At 44.9% G+C, this 16846-nt stretch overlaps 2 protein-coding genes and 1 long non-coding RNA gene across 5 annotated transcripts in view; 1 reads left to right on the top strand and 2 right to left on the bottom strand.

Moving 5' to 3' along the window:
* The window catches only part of LOC143764528 (prostaglandin reductase 1-like), a 374831-nt gene that overhangs the window by 72124 nt on the left and 285861 nt on the right, over positions 1-16846 (bottom strand). The gene's annotated exons all lie outside the window — the stretch shown is intronic.
* Positions 1-16846, bottom strand: part of LOC143764511 (prostaglandin reductase 1-like) — a 162876-nt gene that overhangs the window by 72124 nt on the left and 73906 nt on the right. For 2 of the 3 annotated variants that reach the window (XM_077250139.1, XM_077250155.1), the window contains one exon: positions 14404-14509. In XM_077250139.1, coding sequence (XP_077106254.1) covers positions 14404-14509 — 106 coding nt within the window. Of the gene's footprint in view, positions 1-11206; positions 11347-14403; positions 14510-16846 lie in introns of all 3 variants that reach the window. The other variant, XM_077250146.1, reaches the window with a different exon arrangement.
* Positions 15499-16846, top strand: part of LOC143764545 (uncharacterized) — a 42545-nt gene continuing 41197 nt past the window's right edge. The window contains exon 1 of the long non-coding RNA XR_013213222.1: positions 15499-15569. This is a non-coding gene — a long non-coding RNA (uncharacterized LOC143764545). The remainder of the gene's footprint in view (positions 15570-16846) is intronic.

The raw sequence follows: 16846 nt of genomic DNA, 5'->3' as shown, positions 1-16846 counted from the left end.
CATTGCATTAAATCAGGTGTTCGTTCAGACAACACCACCAGAGGATTAGCGGTTTTGCGCTCCCGCAAACGCCGGTCAATTTGAATAGCCAGCGCCATGGAATCATTCAGACTTGTAGGAATGGGGAAACCCACCATCACATTCTTAATGGCTTCAGAAAGGCCATTTCTGAAATTTGCGGCCAGAGCACACTCATTCCACTGAGTAAGCACGGACCATTTCCGAAATTTTTGGCAATACACTTCAGCTTCATCCTGGCCCTGAGAAATAGCCAGCAAGGCTTTTTCTGCCTGAACTTCAAGATTGGGTTCCTCGTAAAGCAATCCGAGCGCCAGAAAAAACGCATCAATATTTTCCAATGCCGGATCTCCTGGCGCTAGCGAGAAAGCCCAATCCTGAGGGTCGCCCCGTAAAAAAGAGATAACAATTTTAACTTGCTGAGCTGAATCTCCAGATGAACGGGGTCTCAGAGATAGAAACAATTTACAATTATTCCTGAAATTCCTAAACTTAAATCGGTCTCCAGAAAACAGTTCAGGAATAGGTATTTTAGGTTCAGACATAGGACTACTGGTAACAAAATCCTGTATACTCTGCACACGAGCAGCAAGCTGGTCTACACTTGTAATCAAGGTCTGGACATTCATGTCTGCAGCAAGCACAAGCCACTCAGAGGTAAAGGGGAGGAAGAGAGGAAAAAAAAAAAAAACCTCAGAATTTCCTTTCTTATAATCCCACTTCTGCAATGCATTAAACATTCAATGTTGGCCTGGCATACTGTTATGACCCCAATGGCAGAGGGTCTCAGAAATAATTACTAAGTCTGCAAACACAAAAAACCAGCTCATAGGGCAGTGGTAACTGAGCTGACCATATATCTAATCCTAGCACCACAAATAGCAGCAGCCGGGGAACGTGCCTACGTTGGTTCTAGACGTCTCGCGCCAGCCGGAGAACTAACTAACCCTAGAAGGGAAAAGAAAGACCTTTCTTGCCTCCAGAGAAAAGACCCCAAAAGTAGGATACAAGCCCCCAACAAATAATAACGGTGAGGTAAGAGGAAAAGACAAACGTAAGAATGAGCTAGGTATTTAGCAAAGAGAGGCCCACTAGCTAATAGCAGAATATAGTAAGATGACTTATATGGTCAGCAAAAAACCCTATCAAAATATCCACGCTGGATATTCAAGAACCCCCGAACCGTCTAACGGCCCGGGGGGAGAACACCAGCCCCCTAGAGCTTCCAGCAAAGTCAGGAATCACATTTAGTACAAGCTGGACAAAAATAAGAGCAAAGCAATAAACCAAAAAACAAAGAAGCAGGACTTAGCTTAATTTTGCACGAACCAGGACCAGCAGACAGGAGCAAACAGAAGGATCTGATTACAACGATGCCAGGCACTGGACTGAGAATCCAGGGAGTTTATATAGCAACACCCCTGGACTAACGACCCAGGTGAGTGCCAAACTGAGGAAAGACAATCCCAGAGTCATATCACAAGTGACCACAAGAGGGAGCCAAAAAAGTCTAATTCACAACAGATCTGTAAGAAATGCTCAAGGACATTTAGCAGAGGTCAGAATGTCAAAAGTTTAAATACAACTTGCATGCATCGACATTTAACCACCATGCACTTGCAAGCCTGGACTAGCTACCAAACCTCCCGTAACCTTGCACCCGCTCACAATGAAGCTAGTCAGCAATGCTACATTCCTTCCCTCACTGTAAGCCCACCGGTTAGAACAACAACAGCAGCAAATGTGGAGGTGTCGTCGCTAGGGCAAAGCAGTCAGGGAATCACAAGTTTATTGGTAGGAAGCACAGCATGTAGGCCTACATCGAGAATACCATCACCAACCCTCTCATAATCCGCCATGTCCACCACCAACACCACCGCAAGTCCCACCATATGCACCTCGCCAGTCCAGCTCTCCCTCCAAGAGACTCTCATTAGGAAAAGAAAGTACTCACCCTCTCATCCGCGTACACAGGGCTTGAACGCCCACATTGCTAGACTTAAATCATTATAGATGATGCCCTACCGCTTGGTTTAAAGCAAAGCTTTCAAAGCCTTGATGGCCTACGCAGTACCACGCTATGAGCTACCCAGTCGACACTTCTTTTCGACAAAAGCCATCCCAGCCCTCCACCAGCATGTCAAAGACCGCATTCTACATGCACTGAGGCAATCAGTCAGTAGAAAGGTGCACCTCACAACTGATGCATGGACCAGTAGGCATGGTCAGGGACGTTACGTGTCCATCACGGCACACTGGGTTAATGTGCTGGATGCAGGGTCAACAGGGGACAGCCACAGTGGGACAGTTCTGCCTAGCCCACGGTCTAGGAAACAGTTGGGAGTAGGCGTTCGACACCCCTCTCCTCCTCCTCCTCCAGAAGCAAAACCTCTACCACAGAGCGCAGTCGCCCTACCACTCCATCCGCAGCTGCCAGTGTTGCACACGAGGTGTCCCATTATGGAACAGCTAGTGGTAAGCGTCAGCAGGCTGTGTTGGAAATGAAGTGTTTGGGCGACAACAGACACACGGCAGAAGGTTTGGCCGAGTTCTTGCAGCAAGAAACTCAGTCATGGCTGGGCAGTGTACATCTTGAGGCAGGCAAGGTAGTCGGTGATAACGGAAGGAATTTTATGGCTGCCATAGCCCTTTCAGAACTGAAACACATTTCTTACCTGGCTCACACCTTGAACCTGGTGGTGCAGTGCTTCCTGAAAAGTTATCCAGGGTTACCAGACATGTTCCTGAAGGTGCGAAGACTTTGCTCGCACATCCGCTGGTCGCCCATACTCTTCAGCCGTATGCAGAACCATCAGCGATCGTTGAAGCTTCCCCAGCACCGCCTAATAATCGATGTTGCAACAAGGTGGAACTCTACACTGCACATGCTTCAGACGCTGTGCGAACAGAGGCGTGCTGTCATGTATTTGTGGGAGGATACACATACACGGGCAGGCAGTTGGATGGCAGACATGGAGTTGTCTGCTGTGCAGTGGTCGAATCTCCAAGACCTCTGTCAAGTCCTTCAGTGTTTTGAGGAATGCACACGGCTCGTCAGTGCGGACGACGCCATCATAAGCATGAGCATTCCACTAATGCGTCTGCTGATGCAAAGTTTGAAGCACATTAAGGAGCAGACATCTGCAGCCGAGGAGGAGGGAAGCCTTGATGACAGCCATTGTCTGCTCAGGGAAGTCTCGGGGACGAGGTTGCGGATGAAGAGGAGGAGGAGGAGGAGGAAGATGGGGATGATTATTTATGGGAGGAGGAAGCTTCTCAGGGGGGAATAGAAAGTGTTGGTGGTGCAAGGTCAGGTACAGGTTTTTTGCGGGAGACAAGTGATGGGGATTTGCCAGAAAGTGCTCCTCAACCCAGCACAAGCATTGATTTGACACCTGGAACATTGGCCCACATGGCTGATTATGCCTTGCGTATCCTAAAAAGGGACCCCCGCATTATCAAAATGATGACCGATCACGATTACTGGTTGGCCTGCCTCCTGGATACACGCTATAAAGGGAAATTGCTAAATATCACGCCACATGAGAACCTTGAGCAAATATTGGCTACCAAACAAACAACTCTTGTAGACCGCTTGGTTCAGGCATTCCCAGCACACGGCGGCGGTGATGGTTCTCACACGAGCTGCAGGGGGCAACATGCAAGAGGTGTTAGAGTGGCACAAATCAGAAGTGGCGTTGGACAGAGGGGTTTTATGACCAGGTTGTGGAGTGATTTCGCAATGACCGCAGACACGACAGGTACTGCTGCCTCGATTCAAAGTGACAGGAGACAACATTTGTCCAGTATGGTTACAAACTATTTTTCCTCCCTTATCGATGTTCTCCCTCACAAGTCATTCCCCTTTGATTACTGGGCATCTAAAATAGACACCTGGCCTGAATTGGCAGAATATGCATTACAGGAGCTCGCTTGCCCAGCTGCTAGTGTGCTATCAGAAAGAGTATTCAGTGCTGCAGGTTCAATACTGACAGAAAAAAGGACTCGTCTGGCTACCCAAAATGTTGATGATCTAACCTTCATTAAAATGAACCAATCATGGATTTCTAATTATTTTGCCCCACCTTCCACTGCTGACACCTAGCTTTCCTGTAAAATGATCTTGCTTTTGGACTCGTCTTAATGACTGCTCCAATTTCTCCATTTGCAGCTGCTGTATGTCCATCATAGGCCATTTTTACACCTCCCTAAATGGGCTGACTCCCCCCACGGGGCCGTGGGCACCACTTGGTGCAAGCACCCGTGCGAGTGCCGTTTGGCTGAACAGGTGGGTGTGCCCACTTTTGGGCGACGGCACTGGCACAGGGTCCCTCATAGTACAATGAAGTGTCTCTGGCGGTGGTGGTGCACACCCAACATCAGACACACCGTCGTAACATAAGGGGCCCTGGGCCAGTACCGCCGCCCATGAGAGTGTTCCCCCCCAGCTCAAACAGTGCTCTGCCACTTGCAAAATTACCTCTCGCTGCTCCACCACTGGTTAGTTTGTGCTGTTAAATCCTTCAATGGCACTGCCAATACCAATTTGTTGACATGATTCATGATAGTTAAAATATTCAGGGGCCCTGTCCTACATTTACACCAGTTAATACTTTGCGCCAACTACCACTGTCTGCAAGTCAGCAGAAGAGCCCACCCCTGTACCTAGGTATGCCACCTGTTTGTTTGTTAAAAAATTTTTTTGCCAGACATTAACTTCACTTTATTATTTTGGCCTACTAACTGTGTCAGACACTCCTTACAGTTGTCCTCCACTGAACAAAGCTAGGCCGCCTGCGTACTCCTGTAACCGATTTTTAACTGCATTTTGCCTATTACTTTTTTGGCCCTACTAACTGTGTCTGCCCCTCGGTGCAATCGTCCTCCGCCGACCACACCAATGCTGCCTGTTTACCCCTGTAGCCTAATTTAAACTGTGTAGAACCTGTTTTTTTATTTTAGGCCTAGGAAGTCTGTCTGCGGTCCCTCCTTGCAATCGTCCTCCACTGACCACACCAATGCTGCCTGTGTACCCCTGTAGCCTAATTTAAACTGCGTAGAGCCTGCTTTTTTATTTTAGGCCTAGTAAGTCTGTCTGCGGTCTCTCCTTGCAATCGTCCTCCGCCGACCACACCAATGCTGCCTGATTACCCCTGTAGTCTAATTTAAACTGCATAGAGCCTGTTTTTTTATTTTAGGCCTAGGAAGTCTGTCTGCGGTCCCTTCTTGCAATCGTCCTCCGCTGACCACACCAATGCTGCCTGTGTACCCCTGTAGCCTAATTTAAACTGCATAGAGCCTGCTTTTTTATTTTAGGCCTAGGAAGTCTGTCTGCGGTCCCTCCTTGCAATTGTCCTCCGCTGACCACACCAATGTTGCCTGTGTACCCCTGTAACCTATTTTAACCCCTTCATGACCTTGGGATTTTCCGTTTTTCCGTTTTCGTTTTTCACTTCCCTCCTTCCCAGAGCCATAACTTTTTTATTTTTCTGTCAATTTGGCCATGTGAGGGCTTATTTTTTGCGGGACGAGTTGTACTTTTGAACGACATCATTGGTTTTACCATGTCTTGTACTAGAAATCAGGAAAAAAATTCCAAGTGCGGTGAAATTGCAAAAAGAGTGCAATCCCACACTTGTTTTTTGCTTGGCTTTTTTGCTAGGTTCACTAAATGCTAAAACTGACCTGCCATTATGATTCTCCAGGTCAGTACGAGTTCATAGACACCTAACATGACTAGGGTATTTTTTATCTAAGTGGTGAAAAAAATGTCCAAACTTTGCTAAAAAAAATAAATAAAAAATTGCGCCATTTTCCGATACTCGTAGCGTCTCCATTTTTCATGATCTGGGGTCGGTTGAGGGCTTATTTTTTGCGTGCCGAGCTGGCGTTTTTAATGATAGCATTTTGGTGCAGATACATTATTTTGATCGCCCGTTATTGCATTTTAATGCAATGTCACGGCGACCAAAAAAACATAATTCTGGCGTTTCGAATTTTTTTCCCGCTACGCCGTTTAGCAATCAGATTAATGCTTTTTTTTTATTGATAGATCGGGCGGTTCTGAACGCGGCAATACCAAATATGTGTAGATTTGATTTTTTTTTTATTGATTTATTTTGAATGGGGCGAAAGGGGGGTGATTTAAACTTTTATATTTTTTTTATTTTTTTCACATTTTTTTTAACTTTTTTTTTTACTTTTGCCATGCTTCTATAGCCTCCATAGGAGGCTAGAAGCAGGCACAACCCGATCGCCTCTGCTACATAGCAGCGATCTTATGTTCGCTGCTATGCAGCAGAATTGCAGGTGTGCTGTGAGCGCCGACCACAGGGTGGCGCTCACAGCTACCGGCGATCAGTAACCATAGAGGTCTCAAGGACCTCTATGGTTACTATTCAGAAGCATCGCCGACCTCCGATCATGTGACGGGGGTCGGCGATGCGCTCATTTCCGGCCGCCCGGCCGGATGCGGTAGTTAAATGCCGCTGTCTGCGTTTGACAGCGGCATTTAACTAGTTAATAGCGGCGGGTGAATCGCGATTTCACCCACCGCTATTGCGGGCACATGTCAGCTGTTCAAAACAGCTGACATGTCCCGGCTTTGATGCGAGCTCACCGCGGAGCCCTGCATCAAAGCAGGGGAGCTGACCTCGGACGTACTATCCCGTCCGAGGTCAGTAAGGGGTTAAACTGCATAGAGCCTACTTTTTATTTTAGGTCTCAGCCAGTCCTTACAGTTGTCCTCCACTGAACAAAGCTATGCCGCCTGTGTACACCTGTTACCAATTTTGAACTGCATTTAGCCTACTTACTTATTTGTGCCTAGTAACTGGGTAAGCCTCTCATAACAGTTGTCCTCCCACGCTGAAACTAGCTAGGCCGCCTGGTTAGTCCTGCTAGCAGTTTTGAACTGCATTTAGCCACCTTTTTTATTGTAGGTCTCTGTCTGTCTGTCTGCGCCACACATTACAACTGTCCCTCGCTGAAACAAGCTAGGCCGCCTGGTTAATCCTGCTAGCAGTTTTGAACTGCATTTAGCCACCTTTTTTTATTGTAGGCCTCTGTCTGTCTGTCTGTCTGCGCCACACATTACAACTGTCCCCCGCTGAAACAAGCTAGGCCGCCTGGTTAGTCCTGCTAGCAGTTTTGAACTGCATTTAGCCACCTTTTTTTATTTAAGGCCTCTGCTGTCTGTCTGTCTGTCTGTCTGCACCACACATTACACTTACAACTGTCCCCTGCTGGAAAAAGCTAGGCCGCCTGTGTACTCCTCTTACCAATTTAGAACAGCATTTAGCCTACTTACTTATTTGGGCCTAGTAACTGTGTCAGACTCTCACAACAGTTGTCCTCCACCGCTGAACCCAGCTATGCCACCTATGTACTCCTTTTACCAATTGTGAACTGAATATAGCCTTCCTTTTTATTTTAGGCCTACTCAGTGTGTCAGAGCCACTAATTACACATGCCCTCCTCCGCTGAACCACGCTATGCCACCTGTGTACTCCACTTACCAATTTTGAACTGCATTTTGCCTAATTACTTATTTAGGCCTACTTATTGTGTGTCTCCTATTACAGTTGTCCTCCACTGAATAAAGCTGAGACTCAATCTTCAGGCTTTCGGCCTATATGAGATATTAAACTGCATTTGGGCTACTTGTTTGGTTGGGCCCTACTAACGGTGTCTGCCGCTCCCTGGTGTTGTCCTCTACTGAACAAAGCTGAGCTTCAATCTTCAGGCTTTCAAACTATATTATCAAATATTAAACTGCATTTGGGCTACTTGTTTGGTTGGGCCCTACTAACGGTGTCTGCCGCTCCTGGGTTTTCTCCTGTTTGGTTTTCTTGAGCTTCAATCTTCAGGCTCTCATTAAGTAGTTGTTAATATAACACGGCATTAGGCCTACTAGTTTGGTTGGGGCCTAGTAACGGTGTCTGCCGCTCCAAGGTGTTCTCCAGGTTTACTTGCCTGAGCTTCAATCTTCAGACTCTCATTTTAAGTAGTTGTTAATATAACACTGCAGTTGGCCTACTAGTTTGGTTGGGGCCTACTAACGGTGTCTGCCGCCCCCTGGTGTTGTCCTTCACTGTACAAAGCTGAGCTTCAATCTTCAGGCTTCTGGCCTATATTATCAGATATTAAACTGCATTTGGCCTACTAGTTTGGTTGGGGCCTACTAATGGTGTCTGCCGCTCCCTGGTGTTGTCCTTCACTGTACAAAGCTGAGCTTCAATCTTCAGGCTTTCGGCCTATATTATCAGATATTAAACTGCATTTGGCCTACTTGTTTGGTTGGGCCCTACTAACGGTGTCTGCCGCTCCCTGGTGTTGTCCTCCACTGAACAAAGCAGTGCCGCCTGTTTACTCCTGTTACCAATTTTGAACTTTATTTGGCCCACTTTATTATTTGGGCCTACTGACTGTGTCTGCCTCTGATTACAGTTGTCCTCCACTGAACAAAGCAATGCCGCCTTGTTAGTCCTGTTACCAATTTTGAACTGCATTTAGCCTAGTTACTTATTTGGGCCTACTCACTGTGTCAGCCTCTCATTACAGTTGTCCTCCACTGAACAAAGCAATGCCACCTGGTTAGTCCTGTTACCAATTTTGAACTGCATTGAGCCTAGTTACTTATTTGGGCCTACTCACTGTGTCAGCCTCTCATTACAGTTGTCCTCCACTGAACAAAGCAATGCCGCTTGGTTAGTCCTGTTACCAATTTTGAACTGCATTTAGCCTACTTTATTCTTTGGGCCTATATCTGTGTTTCCTTTTCATCCTGCCCATTGCCCAGCCACTGCTAGATGAGTCTGCTGGTACATTGACCCAGACCGCTACATTCCCCTTGCATGCTACACAGCCAGAATCTGACCCTGCTGAAAGTCTGGTTCCCCTTCCCGCATACTATACCACCTTACACGGGGACAAAGAGGAAGGTGCAGATGAAAGTGCAGGTTCCTTCATCAGGTGGGGGGGCATACTCATTGGCGACATCACTGGCACAGGGCCCCTCATAGTACGCAAAAGTGTCGCTGCCAGTGGGAGACGCCCCCGACATGCAAACACACCGCCATACTTTGAGAGGCCCTGTGCCAGTGCCAATGCGAATGAGTGGGCCCCCCTGCTTGCTCAGGATCACAGCACTTGCAAAGTTGAAATACTTACCTCTCCCTGCTCCACCGCCGTGACGTAGTCTACGTTTCCTGGGCCCACTAAAAACTTGAACCAGCCCTCCCCCCCACAACTTTAGCCAAATGACCCCCAATTTCCAGTGCCTAACTATTATTATAAAGTAAATTAAGATTGACAAGCTTCAGTAACAAGAATGGATGTTTTTGCCATTAAAATGGGCACTGTAGGTGTTTTCCTGGCCTCCACTCACTGCCTACTATGCTTCCTGTTGTGAATTCCGTTCTCGGGCTCCCTCCGGTGGTTGTGAACGGCACTTTTGTGAATTCTGCCCTTGGGCTCCCTCTGGTGGTTTCAAGTGGGACTGCTGCTCCTTGGGTTTAGCATTAGCAGCTGCCTTCACTGATCGCCTCTCCTGGCTCTGCTATTTAACCTGGCTCTGGTCTTCAGTCCATGCCAGCTGTCAATGTTTCTGGGTTGGATTCAGATCTCTCCTTGGATTTCTCTTTTGGCCTGTCCATTTCAGCAAAAGATAAGTTCTTATTTGCTCTTTTGGTAGTCCATTTGCTGTGGACTTAATCGCTCAGCTCATGTTATGTCTTTTCTTGTCCAGCTTGTCAGTATGATATATTCAGTCTAGCTGGAAGCTCTGGGGAAGCAGATTTGCCCTCCACACCGTGAGTCCGTGTGGAGATTATTTTTGTAAACTCTGCGTGGATTTTTAGTTTTTAATACTGACCGCACAGTGTCCTTTCCTATTCTGTCTATCTAGATTAGTAGTGGCCTCCTTTGCTAAAATCTGTTTTCATTTCTGTGTATGTCATTTCCCTCTCCACTCACAGTCAATATTTGTGGGGGGCTATCTTTCCTTTTGGGGAGTTTTCTCTGAGGCAAGATAGCTTTCTATTTCCATCTTTAGGGGTAGTTAGTTCTCAGGCTGTGACGAGGTGTCTAGGGAGTGACAGGAACATCCCACGGCTACTTCTAGTGTTGGTGTTAGGATTAGGAACTGCGGTCAGTACAGATACCACCTCCTCAGAGCTCGTCCCATGTTGCTCCTTAACCACCAGGTCATAACAGCTTCCCCATTGACTTGCATTGGGTTTCGTGTTTCGGTCGATCCCCGACTTTTGCCGATAATCGGACGATTTCACTCGACTCGACTTTTGACAAAGTGAAAGTCGCTCAACCCTAGTAAGTGGATTTAAAAATTGGTTACTACACAGCCCAGCAACTGTATGTAATGGTGGTTTCTAGAACTAAAATCTGTGAATTAGTAAGTTATTAGAGCAGGCTACAATACATGCGGTATAATAGTTTTTGAGGCATGACAGATGTCATTATACAGGTAGTCAGACTGTGGCTACCACCTTTATTATGGTTTAGTTTCTGCATTACCCATTATAGGATCCACATTGCAGGATGTTTAGCGGCTGTTAGTTTGCTGTAGTTACCGTATTATGGATCATAATTTGGTAGTGTTGCATTGTTAAAATTAATCTGTAGTCCTGGAATTTTGTTACTTATATGCACAGTCTTTCCATAGCATGCAGAACTGGTTGATGACTTTATTAGGCATGGGTGATGGGGGTCGAGTCCATTCAAGGTGTCAAATGGCCTCGCTGGTGGCGGTTTAGGAGTCAGGTGGAAGTTGCAGACAAGTTAAGGTGGACTCATTTTTACTAATAGAGGATGTAAAACTTCATGGTGGTGAGCAGGTTCGGCTTTGGTGGCCAGCCTCAAGGACGTTGTAATGGTAACATCAATCAGGGGCGGGCACAGTGGTTAAGCACAGGAGTGAGGATAATAGGGTGATTGGTGCCCTGAAAGTTTACTGGCTCTGCTTGAATGGCAAACCAGTGCGTGCCGCCCCTTTATGGCTATCTGTCCTGGTGCTGTATGTCAGACAGCTGGGGATATCACAGTACTTGTGAATCCCAATGTACTAGCACTTCACCTGACTCCTACTGTGATTATTTAATCCTGTGATTTGAATAAACCTGTGGCCATTTTGACAACCAAAATAATGTGTTTTGTGTATTTATTTTAGTACCTAGGTTTACAGTAGTTATGGTGGTTTTAAGAAGGAGTGGGGTCCATCCCATATCCAAAAGTCATGTGATTCACTGACAGCTGTGATGACCGACGGTCTCTTGGCTGAACAATCTTCATTTGTACTTTTCTCTGTCCCATCTGAAGAATATTTGAAATATATGAATTATGAATATCTGAAATATATTTCTAAACAGAGAATGACCAGCAATACATAGATACAGAGGATGCCAGAAGGAGAGAAATTCAGAGCAATGATTTATAAAACAAACTTTAATTGCCATAAATAGTACAGAAATATATATCAAAACATTACATTATTTAATGACTAGTAATAGTAATGCCATTAAGTATGGTGGTGGAAAAAGGGTGCTAGCACTTACCACTACACAGAGGTAGGAGGGGGCGGATGGCGATGGTCCGCCTACCTCTGTGTAGTGGTAAGTGCTAGCACCCTCTTTCCACCACCATACTTAATGGCATTACTATAGAATCCCACTGTTTTGGGGTGACTTTGGTTGGATAGTGTAGGTGCTTTTTCTTATGCATACCATTACAAGGGTATTTACATCTGGGGGAGTGGGGGGATGGGCGCTTTTCCAGTATTCCTGGGACATTCATCCTGTGCTCTAGTCATTAAATAATGTAATGTTTTGATATATATTTCTGTACTATTTATGGCAATTAAAGTTTGTTTTATAAATCATTGCTCTGAATTTCTCTCCTTCTGGCATGGTTTGTTTTGAGCTGATTTGGTGAGGTCGGGGTCTTTTGGCGTATTTACTGCCAGACCTCATGTGCTCACAAAATGTATTTGGGAGTTTTGTATTCCATAGATACAGAGGAGCAGAAGACATTTTTTTTGCTGAGTTCTTGGAGCAGAAACTAAGTGGAAACGTCAAGTTTTTTATGAGTTTTAAGATTTGGAGGAGGATTTGGCGAGTTTCCAGTTAGTTTCTGCTTAAAAAAAAATCAGCACAACTGGATTTTATGCATTAAAAAAATCGAAGATATGTAAAAAAGGCTTAATACGGTTGCAAGTGACGTCTCATTGCTGCCTTTTAGATGTCTTCTTATGCTTTCTGCTCCAATTGCATTATGAACCTGCTGAAAAGGAGCATAGCGGGTTCAGTATGGCAGAGTGTATGCCTGTGCAGGGGTGGATAGAGTGGAAATTGAATGAATAGAATAAAAAATGTAATGGTCTATGTATGTTACATTGTTCTGGTAGCTGAATTTTACTCAATATCCCTGAATAATCAAGAACAGCCTTTTTTCACACCAGTCTGATGAGGGGGACGGGTGGGGTGCGAGGCATTTGATTCATTATGAGGTACATCCATCTTAATAAATCAAGCAAGACGCGAAGTGGCGTGCTCCTCCATGTGCAGCTCACCACAAATCTTATTCCAGCCATGGACTGTAACAATATTTGTGACATAGGGAACTCTGCTGTTTGCCATGAACTTAATGAGTGGAGGATTTCACGCCCCATTTCACCCTAGCTCAGCCCATTATGTCGGAGGTGGTCAAAAATGCTGTGAAAATGCTAAAAGCTGCAAAAATTTTGCGCAACATTGCTTTGCACAAAAGCTTTGTGACTTTTTAAAGCTTGATGGGTGTATTCATTAGTCGCTGCCTGCGCAATAAATAAATAAAATGGCATGGGTTGCTCTGTATTTTTGTTAATCAGCCAGGCAAAACTGACAGCTATGGGCTGAAACCCTCAGCTGTCAGCTTCTGCGAGGCTGTTTATCAAGAATAGAATGGTCCGCATGCTGTTTTTTTAAATTATTTAAGTAAATGATTTAAGAAAAAGGCATGGGGTCCCCCATTTTTGACAACCAGCCTTGCTAAAGCAGACAGCTGGGGCTGGTATTCTCACAGTGATCTGCGGTGAACTCACTGAGCTGAAACGCAGTGAACTCGGCTGGGAATGCTGCCTCAGATAATCTCGATGTCGTCACTGCTGCCACTAATGCTGCGCTAGCAGCAGCTCATTCATCAGATTGGACGGTCGCATTTTGGCACCATTCAGGTTGTAAACTATTCATCCCCAGACATGGATAACAGCGTGAGACAGAACGACGGACAGGTGACGGATACGGTTGCTTTTTATTTTGTTTTATTACAGGGCACGAGGGATTCAATGGAATGGGCATTAGGTGAGTACAACTCTGTTTGTTATTTTTAAATAAAAAAAGGATAAATGTGTTTTGTTTTTATTTCAAATAAAAGACTTTATACTTGCTATGTATTTACCATACAACTATAGGATGAGCAATGGATAGGCCTCTTATAGAAGCCTCTCCATCACTAGCCGTGCACTTGATGTCAAGAGACAATACAAAAGTGACATCAACCCCACAAATATGAACCCCACTTGCCACTTCCATAGGGCAAGTGGGAAGAGCCGGGCAAAGCATCAGAATTGGCGCATCTAACAGATGTTCCTTTTCTGGGTGGCAGCCAGCTGCTATTTTTAGGCTGGGGGGCCAATATTACCAGCCTGAGAATACCACCTCCCAGCTGTCTGATTTAGCAAGGTTGGCTTTCAAAGATGGGGGAACCCCACATCGTTTTTTTTAAGTATTTATTTTAATGATTAAAAAATAACACGTGGGACCCCTTTATTTTTTATATCAAACATTGCTAAAGCTGACAGCTGAGGGTTGCAGCCCACAGCTGCAAGTTTTGCCTGGCTGGTTATCAATAATACGGGAACCCCACATCATTTTTTTTTTATTATTTTTTTTTGCAGGCGGTGGCTGATGAATACTCTCATCAGCCGCCTGCTCTCTCTGTTATCAGTTGAATATAACTCTCAGCATTCTCCCCTGCTCGAGCTGCAAGTGATGAAAGTGGTTTTCAGCACCAGGGAATAGCATGAACTGTACCTCTGATTCCCAGGTGCCAGTATGTGTCACACAGTGTGTCATCAATGTGCATGTGTGCGGGACATTTTGTGTCCCATGCTGCTGATAAAAATGGACATGTCAGCATGTTATGCCCATGGACACAAGGTCCATGGAAACACATTGACATGAGCACTTGAATGGGTCTACATGTGTAAGTGTCTCTGGTACGTGTGAAAATTATCACCACATGTAGCAGACACACTGACCTGTGAAAGAGGCTTTATATTCAGTTATCAGATACTATTCATTTACACAATTTATACTTGAAATCATGAGTCACCTGTTTGAGGAACGGAGGCATTGTACATTGAGATGCATCCACAGACCGCTATTCTTCCAAAGTCTTTCATTTGCTGCAGGGCTGCATCTGCAAACTTCCCCCCAACCTATGTAATGAAATGGAGAAATAAGGAGATGACAAATGAGAGGAGAGGGTCCAATCATTACTTTTGTGGCATTGTCTAATAGTAGGATACTATGAGCTCTTAATTTAAATTAAATAGTAAAGCATTGGTTGAAACCCAATATTCTGCAGAGATATTATTTAAAGCCACTCCAGTGTTATTTTTTTCCAGCTATGGAGTGATGCTTTAAACGCTAGTCCCCTGCCTCTGGTCATATACTCACCCTCAGGCACCTTCACTGTTTTTCGGCACTGCTGCGGTCCCGCGGCGCCCTCTTGTGAGGTTAGATTCTGACTGGCTGGAAGTCAGAAGCTATGTCTCAAGCTCTTAATGTAAGTCTGAGACCAGAATGAGGCTCTCATAGACCTGTATTGAAAAGTGACCTTGAAACACTGGAGCTGCAGGCAAGTCGCTTTGACAGAGACCGACGGGATCGATGCTGGAAAATTATAAAGGTGGCAACAGATGAGTATGAGATAGGGGAGCAGGGGACTTACATTAAAAGTGGCACACCAGCGGCGCAATAAAAAAATAATGCTGGAGTGGTGCTTTAAGCTTTTCAATCTAGACATGAGCAGTACATCTATATCAAATAAACATGTATTCATCCTAATCTTCCTCTGTCCAATGTTATGTTAATGTTAAACACAAAATAAAATATGACATATCTAAATTAAATAAATGGACTAGTTATAAACTTTTTTACTATTTAAAGTATTGTAAAAGTTCGAAGAACTTTCAAAAATTGCAAAAATTGAAAACAACAATTTCTTAGAATCTACAATGATTTGGAATGGAGGCCCCGCAGCATTGCTCTTCTCCCTCCCTTCACTGCCTGCAGTAATTCTAGGTAAAACAGCTACGGTACTTATAGTTGTAACTTGATACAGACAGCTCAGCTGCCCAGGCTGACAGTACATACATAGAAATACATGCAGTTGAACTCTCCGATCCCGAGTACTGGCGGCAGTGCCGGGACTTGATGTGAGAGACTCGCATAAGTTTCTCCCATTGAAATCACAATTGTGACCCTGGCCTTATGGTAACTATTTATACTTTGCTTTCATTATCATTTTAGACAATTAAATCTACCTATATGTTTTTGATAATTTTGTATTAGCTTTATAGGTGTTCTTCATAAAAGCAATAAAACAGGGTGTTGCCTCTGATATAGAGGTGTCTTTGTGTTAAACATTCCTCCTTGTCTCTGAAAGTTTAGTAAGTGGGTTAAAACCAGTGAGAAAGGAATTTTGACAGAATCCATAATATATGATTTTGTTTTTCCAAAAAATAAATATCTTCTCTCTTAGGTAATGTAATATAAGAAGCCATTCCCATTATCCTTATCTCTGTGGTTGTAATAAAAACTTCTGACTGGGCATCTGAGGACCAGACAAGAATTGTACACTGACAGACACTGGCTGTGTGTATTTTCTTGGATCGAATGTATTACATTTATTTAATTTCATTTTAATTGGGACCAATAATGGCAGAAAACTTTATCAACATGCACAAGTGACAACAAACAAACAGCAACAAACGCAGCAAAAACTTAGCAAAACCTGCTTTTTGTAAGTGAAAAGTGCTCAAACATTGCGGCGTGATCACAAAACCATGAAAAGTTTTCATGCAAATAGTTTAGGCCTCTTTCACACTAGCGTCGTGCACTGCACGTCGCTATCCGTCGTTTTGCAGAAAAAACACATCCTGCAAAAGTGCTTGCAGGATGCGTTTTTTCTCCATAGACTATCATTAGCGACGCAGTGCGACGCTTTGCCAGACGTTGCAACCGTCGTGTGACTGTTGCGTCGGTCCGTCGCCACCAAAAAACGTTACTTGCAACGTTTTTTGGTGCGTCGTGAACGTCGTGAACTCCGCCCCCGCCTCCCCGCACCTCACAATGGGGCAGCGCATGTGTTGAAAAACAGCATCCGCTGCACCCGTTGTGCGGCGCAGACAACGCTAGCGTCGATGCGCTGCAATGGCGCATAGCGACGTGTAGCGCACGACGCTAGTGTGAAAGTAGCCTAAGAGTTGAAAAAAAACTTTTTTGAGAAAAAAAAGAGACCCATTAACTGCTAAAGGTTTGAGCAGAATCAAACGTGAAGTGACCAGGAGCCCATTATTAGAGACAAGCGAACATTTTAAGGTTCATTTTGGTTTGGCTCGGGAAACTTCTAATGTTCGCCGAACTTATCCATACCCCCATTGATTTCAATGGGAGGCAAAACCAAACACATAAAAAACACCTTCTGGGGGACCCGAACGCTGCCAAAACAGCTCAAATTAGGGTCAGACACAAGGAAAAGTGGCATCAAT

The sequence above is a fragment of the Ranitomeya variabilis genome, chromosome 1 (genome assembly GCF_051348905.1).
Source record: "Ranitomeya variabilis isolate aRanVar5 chromosome 1, aRanVar5.hap1, whole genome shotgun sequence".
Lineage (NCBI taxonomy): Eukaryota > Metazoa > Chordata > Amphibia > Anura > Dendrobatidae > Ranitomeya > Ranitomeya variabilis.
The sequence above is the reverse complement of the archived record's forward strand: the minus strand, read 5'-3'. Positions and strand labels throughout refer to the sequence as shown.